The sequence below is a fragment of the Malus domestica genome, chromosome 15 (genome assembly GCF_042453785.1).
Source record: "Malus domestica chromosome 15, GDT2T_hap1".
Classification (NCBI taxonomy): domain Eukaryota; kingdom Viridiplantae; phylum Streptophyta; class Magnoliopsida; order Rosales; family Rosaceae; genus Malus; species Malus domestica.
The window spans coordinates 7164769-7173149 of NC_091675.1; the positions used below are offsets into that span (position 1 = coordinate 7164769).

General features: G+C 36.0%; 1 protein-coding gene across 1 annotated transcript; it reads left to right on the forward strand.

Moving 5' to 3' along the window:
* Positions 1 to 5457: 5457 nt before the first annotated feature.
* Positions 5458 to 6159, forward strand: LOC139191658 (uncharacterized). Its single transcript, XM_070812645.1, has 2 exons — positions 5458 to 5660; positions 5742 to 6159. Exons 1-2 carry the CDS (start codon positions 5458 to 5460, stop codon positions 6157 to 6159), a joined length of 621 nt encoding a protein of 206 aa, XP_070668746.1.
* The last annotated feature ends 2222 nt before the right edge of the window (positions 6160 to 8381 follow it).

An 8381-nucleotide genomic window follows, 5' to 3' on the forward strand; every position in this document is an offset into this window, starting at 1 on the left:
ACTTGTAATGGCTTTCATTGAAAATGTGTTTTGTAAATAAAGGGAAGTGATTTTTGCAGACCCTTTTGTCATCTTTTGTCTTCTGCACTTCTATATTTTTTAGCCTCAAATGCAACCAATTGTGCGGAAATCATTTCCTAAATTAATACGTACGTAGCTACTTATGTCGTACCAATTTAATGTTCATAGACCTATGCTTATACGAAATCATTTCCTAAATTAATACGTACGTAGCTACTTATGTCGTACCAATTTAATGTTCATAGACCTATGCTTATGTCTTTGTATGTTTGAAGAAAAAGAAGAGTAATTGGATCATGTTTGTTGTTTTTAGGCCACAAAGTGAACATTTCCATTAAAATGTTGCTTTAAGCATCACTCTCAAGGATAAGGAATTGCTTGTTCAAAAATGTAATTGTTGAACCTCAAATTGTCACGCCCTGATCACGACACACGTCCAAGATCGACTCATGATGACACCACATTCCTGTTTATTTAATGTCTTGGCTTCGAGAAAAGACCAAAACACAATCAATGATTTAACCACGTAGTCATTTTCTTTTATTTCATGGTTGCATCTAACCATTTGTTAGACTGCCTACGTACCCTAAGAAGGGATCAGGTCATTCGTAGCTCACCTTTCATTGCATTCCGACGTTTATCACAGTACGTTCTAACAAAAAGCATAGCATTCCTTCATCAGCTATTGGAACTTGATATGCATGAATTACTAGTTTCAGGACTACATAACAACCCACATGACATTCAAGATTTCCACTTCATCGACCACATAAATCACTATGTTTCAACATAATACCGCAATACATAACATGCAACATCTCAAAGAACAATCAACGAAGCACAATATTATTCTCTAGCCACATTAGTCAACGAGTCTAATCATAATAATAACAATCATATCCCACATCATTCCACAATCACTCCAATTAATTAATACACAATATTAACATTTAGCTACGTTAATCAATCAATAAGATCACATATCAATTCACAAAATTTAATAAAGGAATTCTACATAATTCCCTACCTGGATTCCAAGTAATAACATGATAAATCTAATTTATAAACACAGTGTCTACTGTGAGCAATTCATATTCACTCGGATCTAGGGTCGGACTAACCTTATGGAAATGAGCAAGAGCAGGGATTCTGGACCACTCAACGAAATCCAACTAAAATATGGTCGCCTATCGAAATGTACCAAGTACAACTAATAGGCATAATCTAATCGTGCAAGCAGTGATCACCCATCGCGGATATACCAAGCATGATCACCCCTGAAATACATATGGTCCCCTGTCACAGATATACCAAGCAGTATGGTCCCATGTCGTGGATATACCAAGTAGGACCACATCCTAACTCTAGGTAGTGATCACTCATCGTGGATATACCAAGCATGATCACTCCTAGAATGCACATGGTCCCCCATTGCGGATAACCCAAGCAGACCCATAATCATAGTCTAATGGTGCAGGCTGTGATCACCCATCGCAGATATACCAAGCATGATCACCCCTAACAGTCCCCTATAGTGGATATACCGAGTATGATCACTTCTAAATGCGTATGGTCCCCCATTGCGGATAAACCAAGCAAAACCATAAGCATAGTCTAATCATGCAGGCAGTGATCACCCATCGCGGATATACCAAGCATGTTCACCCCTGAAATACATATGGTCCCCTATCGCGAATATACCAAGCAGGACCATCTATGTTCCACTGCTACATGGTGCAGTTAGATCAACTCACAACAAGCACCAAATTAATATGAATCTTAATTCCTAGCATACACACCATCAATCCGACAAGACAACGATCATTGAATCACATCATACACATTCTATAACATGTGTCAATTCATCATGAATCACAATTTTAAATGTACATGCTATCGATTCCACTTAACTAACCAATCTCCAATCATCTAGACAAACGAGTTTTACAGAATAATTCTAACGAGGTTCCAACTCATATTTTTATACAATAGATAGATGATAGAATTTAAAAAGTAATATTTTAATATAACACACATTTTGTAAAATCAAGCCATATTCACTAAATATACTAGCATGGGAATTTTTAGGATAATCATTGATACCACATATATTAAAGTCACTCATAGTACACAATCAAAACATCTCATATTGAAGGAATTTACTAACCATGATTTGAACATTTTTACTACCAACGGTCGTTTTAGCAAAATGTGAAGTTCAATAATATACTTTTGCTTCATAAGCCAAAATAGACTAGCAGAACATTTACTAATCTAGGATTATTACATAAAGAATAAAACTACTACAAGTTAGCAGGGTCGGTCCACCTATTTTTGAGACCCGGGACAACGCCAAAAAATGTGCCCTCACTTCATATAAAAAAAATTATTTGTTTTTACACGTATGGCATCGATAAAATTATATTTAGAAAAACACTTCAAACTCAGTAATTTAGAAACACCAAAAAACTAATTTATTTTGTATCGAGAAAATGAAACCAAAAAACTTAAGGCTTACAAGTAGATAGATTATGAGTTTTGTCTTCCATCTAAAATTTTAAAGTGTTTTTGTATAAATTGTGAGGTGTTTTTTCTTATTTACTAATCTCGTCAATATAAGACTAAAAAAATTAGGATATATTCGAGTCTTTAAGGGTATGTATAAGTAATGAATGGGCACCAAATTAAACATTTTGATGACACGTCATATAATTTTCAAATTTGGTCTAAACATTTAGTCTACGCATTACCCTTTGTTGAAGATTAGACTTATTCGAACGAATGTTTAAAAATAGCAACACACATAGTTACTAGCTAGTAATAAAAATAAATTAACAACCAAACAAAAATTCGTAAAAATTGAAAAAAAAAACATGCACGTAGCATTTCGAACTTAGGACCTCTCGTTAATTTTAAATACAAAAATCATTGCTTCTAATTAAACTTCTGATCATTTAGCCAAATTTTGTAAATTTATGCTGTTATGAAAATAAATTTGTAAAAATTGGAATTTAAATAAGCACACATGGTGTTTTGAACCCAAGACCTCCTCATTAATTTCAAACAACAAAATCACCAGTTCTAGTTAAATTTCTTTGTCATTAAACCAAATTTTATAAATTTATACTCTTATGAAACCATATATAACTACGGTAACTATGCCGCACTAATAATTTTGGTGCCCCTAATTTTTTTGGGCCCCGGAAGATCACCCTGCCCGCACTGGGCCTGGGCTGGCCCTACAAGTTAGCCACATCAACAGATTTACCACTAAATTGATATAACTAACACCATGATATATATATAGCATGAAAGGTAGTGTCAACTATTTCCATCCTTTAAAATGACAAAGAAAACGTTCATGAGAAGTACTCACACAACCAATGACCTTAGGTATAGGAATAACCTACTTAACTTTGAGAAGAAAAGTTTGTTCCATGTTTCACCAGTTCAAAGGATTACAAAGCAGATCACATCCAAAAACATTGAAAGAAGGAAATCATTAAAGAAAATAAGTAACTGTGCATCCACAACCAAATTAAAATAAATAAAGGAAACCACTTACATAGAAAGGAATCCCATGAGAAGAGAATTAAACTTCCCTTGGCATAAAGTCAGATTCCGATGAATTGACCGAAATTTGTTGTTTCTCCGGCGGGATTTGCTTCCTTTCTTGCCCTTGGTCATTTTTAGGGAAAATCGAGGTGGTAATGTGTTGGGGTTAATGAGGCTTAGATTTTGATATAAGATTTGTCGAAAACGATAACCGAATGAAAAAGATGTGAAGATTTGAAGTTAGGGGAGCCAGATGGGGAAGAGAAAAAAAAATCAAGAACAGCAGTAGAGCTGCTGGTTTTACACGCAGTGAAGAAGAAAAAGGAAGCCATTGGCTTCCAGAAAGTTCCATTCGAATTTACTGAAATGTCTTTTTATTTAGAAAACTCGTAACTTTCTCGTTCGAATTTCAAACTTCAATCCATTTGCGCTTATACGTTCATAGTAACACGTATTATATAAATACTAGCCTCTCCACATGCACTAACGTGCAAGCGAGATGCATTTTTGCATCACGGGCGCTACGCGCCCCTAAAGATGTATTGTATTAGTTTTTTTCATTGTAATTGTCAAGATATACTTTAAATGTATTGTGCAAAGAGGAACTTTTTTTTTACCATGCACGTCCTAAAAAATTATCATGTTTTTCATTTTTACTTTGCGTAAAGTAATGATTTAAATAGTATTCATGCGCATGCGAAATACATTTTTTCATCACGGGAGCTACGCGCCTCTAAGAATGTATTGCTTTAGTTGTTTTCTTATTTGCCCATCCAATGAATTTGTGAGAGGCCAACATCCATGTTTCCTCCTACCTTTTTAATAGATACCTTCAAGTGTGTATTTTATTCTTCTTTTGATTAGAAGTAGTAAGCACAACCCTGGAATAGTATTTCTCCAAGTTGAATGAAATTTGCATTCTATTGAAAAAAAAAAACACATGTGCTCTACTTTTTTTAACCGTTCAGAGATCGAATAAAATTGGCACACTTGTTCAGGCGTTTTCTACCAACCTACACAGAAGAATAAGTATGATCACAATCAGCTACCACGAAAAATGGTTGAATTCCACCTTGGTCGAAAAGACTTAAACTTGTTCAAATCTTATTTTGAGTTTAAAATTGACAAATAAATAAGACAAAATAACCTAACTATCCAATCTCTATTCTTTTCTTGATCCTCCCAAATTTGTATTTCAATGGGATAAATGTAAAAATTATGTCCTTGAACTGAAATTGTTTAATCCTCCAAACCTAAAAAGAGAGAAGCACATAAATAGAATGAAGCTAAACATAATCTTTCAAATCAATCTCGTACATCACAAATGCCATTACAGAGTGGAACTTGATCTTTATATGAAAAACTCCACAACACCACCTTATACATTATGTTGGCTTTTTTTTTTAATCAATAATGCGAAAATTTTGATCTTTATCTATACAGTACATGTAAAATTTACTATCAATAATTAATCGTGTAATATGCACATCAATCATCTTAACCTAACTATTAGTCATATAGAGCATTTGGTTTTCATTTGTAAGCCATCATTAAAATAATAATTTCTGCGCAAATCAAATAACAAATTCACATATAAATACACTACTTTACATTGTTATCAAATTAACTTTTACAAATAGATCAGTATATAAAATGAACATAAATTTAAGAAAGTGACTAAAATTTTCAGTATTTGCTTGGGAACACTTGCATCCAATCATAGACTAAAAATCTCGAGCCAGAAGTTTCGAGTGCTTATCATTTTGGCCTGAAGATCAAAAATGAAAAATTTGTAAGAACCAGAAGTTCTAATACTATATTCCTCCAGGAATACATATTATTGCAAGTTCTTACACATCTCATTTTCTTTCAGAAAAGAGAATGGCGAACTTGGCGAAGCTTGATTATGCTACCCTGGACATTACCGGGAAGAATTACCTTACCTGGGTACTGGATACCAAGATCCATCTGGAAGCAGGGAATCTTGGAGATACCATCAGGGAAGAGAGCAGCTCATCCTCTCAAGAGCGGGCGAAGGCTATGAGTTTTATTCGTCGCCATCTTGATGAGGCACTAGAGAGCGAGTACTTAAAAGGTTGAAGATCCGTTAGCGAGTACTTAAAGGTTGAAGATCCGTTAACTCTTTGGAATGCATTGAGAAGCAGATACAATCACCAGACAACGGTTATTCTTCCAAGAGCTAGCTATGAATGGACTCACCTAAGGATCCATGATATCAAGTCAGTGGCAGAATACAATTCTGCATTGTTCAGAATTACCTCTCAGCTGAAGCTCTGTGTGGATACTATTAGTGAGGAAAATTTGCTGGAAAAGACTTTCTGCACATTTTATGCCTCTAACGTGCTCCTGCAGCAGCAGTATAGAGCACGAGGCTTCACTGAATACAACCAGCTGATATCTGTGCTCATGGTAGCTGAACAAAACAATGAGCTCCTGATGAAAAACCATAATTCTCGACCTACTGGATCTGCACCATTCCCAGAAGTGAATGCTACTTCCCTCGAAGTGAACGCCACATCCTCTGGTGGCGATAATCATAAACGAGGACGTGGCCACAAATGAGGTCGGTGGAACAGGAAAGGCAACAACCATGGTAGTCAGTTTCACAACCAGGTTCCGAGGCATAATTTGGGCCCAAGCTTTAAAAATGTGAATCACCACAAAGGCAAAGCTCACATGAACAATGCTCCCAGGAACTCTAAAGGAGCCTACCATAGGTGTGGTGGCAATGGGCATTGGGTGTGTACTTGTCGTACCCCAAAACATCTAGTGGATCTGTATCAAGCCTCCCTCAAGGAGAAGGGTGTCGAGACCAATTTTCTCGACCAGGCTAAACCAATGGATATATCTGATCAAGTGTGTGACTTATTAGGACAGTTGAACACAACCCACCTAGATGTTTCAGACTTCATTATGGAAAGAGGGAATGAAGTATACCGGTCTGACTAAATCGTTTATGTTTTATGTACTATTATTATGCTGAACTTGTAGTTTAAAACTGGCATTTCAAATTCAATAAATGTGGCATGTAAATTTCTTGTTATAACTTGCTTTTAACTATGATTTCCTTACTCAAAAAGTATGGATAAAAACTATGGTCATTCTCAAAACATGAGAAATGGCAAACACATTTGTCTTGCAGACTGCGCAACTACGTATACAATACTTCATGATCGAAAGTATTTCTTACGCTTTATGCTTACAAGAATAAGGGTAACAACAATATCAGGCAATGAAAAGTGGTAATCAGATGGAACAATATTGTGTTACCAAATGGAACAATATTGTCCATACAGAATGCGTTGTATGCTACTCGATCTACTCGAAATTTGTTGAGTTTCAAAGACATACGTTTAAATGGATACCACATTGAAATGAAAAGTGCAGAAAATGTGGAGTATATATGCATTACCTCCAATGATACCCAGAAGCATATATTGGAGAAGTTGTGTGGTTTGTCGAGTGGATTGTATTATACATACATAAAGACAGTTGAATCACATACTGTCATGAACCAGAAGTTCATTGATTCAAAAGTTTACATGTTTTGGCATGATCGTCTAGGTCACCCAGGATCTACCATGATGCGTAGAATCATTACCAACTCTAATGGACATCCATTATTGAGTAAGGACATTGTTATCACAAATGCTAACCCTTGCAAAGCTTGTTATCAAAGGAAGTTGGTAATCAGACCATCACAACTAAAGGTTGATGCTGAATCCCCATCATTTTTACAAAGAATTCAAGGGGATATTTGTGGACCTATTCAACCATCTTGTGGACCATTTCGATATTTTATGGTTTTGGTTGATGCATCTACCAGATGGTCACATGTTTGTCTCTTGTCTACTCGAAATGTAGCTTTTGCGAGACTTCTTGCTCAGATAACTAAATTATGAGCACAGTTCCCATATTATCCCATTAAGTCAATCCGACTTGATAATGTTGGTGAATTTACGTCTCAAACCTTTGATGATTACTGCATGACATTGGGCATTGATGTTGAACACCCCGTTCCTCATGTCCATACTCAAAATGGTTTAGCAAAAGCATTGATCAAACGGTTTCAGTTAATAGCCCGCACTCTGCTTATGAAAACCAAATTGCCAATTTCTGCATGGAGACATGCCATCCTACATGCTACATCATTGGTTCAATTAAGACCTATAGCCAACCACCAATACTCATCAATACAACTCGTGTTTGGACATCAGCCAAACATTTCACATTTATGAGTTTGTTGTTGTATTGTTTATGCGCCTATTGCACCTCCGCAACACACTAAAATAGGACCTCAGCGTAGACTAGGAATTTATGTGGGTTTTGATTCGCTATCTATCATTAGATATTTAGAACCCTTGACAGGTGATATGTTTACAGCTCGTTTTGCTGATTGTCACTTTGATGAGACAGTCTTCCGGTCATTAGGGGGAGAAAAGACCGTTCCAGAAGAACGAAAAGAGCTAACATGGGTTGTTCCCACCTTGTCTCATTTTGATCCTCAAAGCGGAAAGAGCTAACATAAGCTGTTCCCACCTTGTCTCATTTTGATCCTCGAAGCATTCAATGTGAAAATGAAGTAAAAATGATCGTTCATCTTCAAAGCATTGCCAATCTAATGCCAGATGCATTTAATGATGCTATGAAAGTGACAAAATCACATATACCAGCTGCAAATGCACCTGCCAGAATTGATGTCCATGTTGGACAAAATAAAGTGGCAGCGAATGATTCATCTGGTGCATGCCTGAAGCGTGGTAGACCCCCAGGTTCAAAAGATT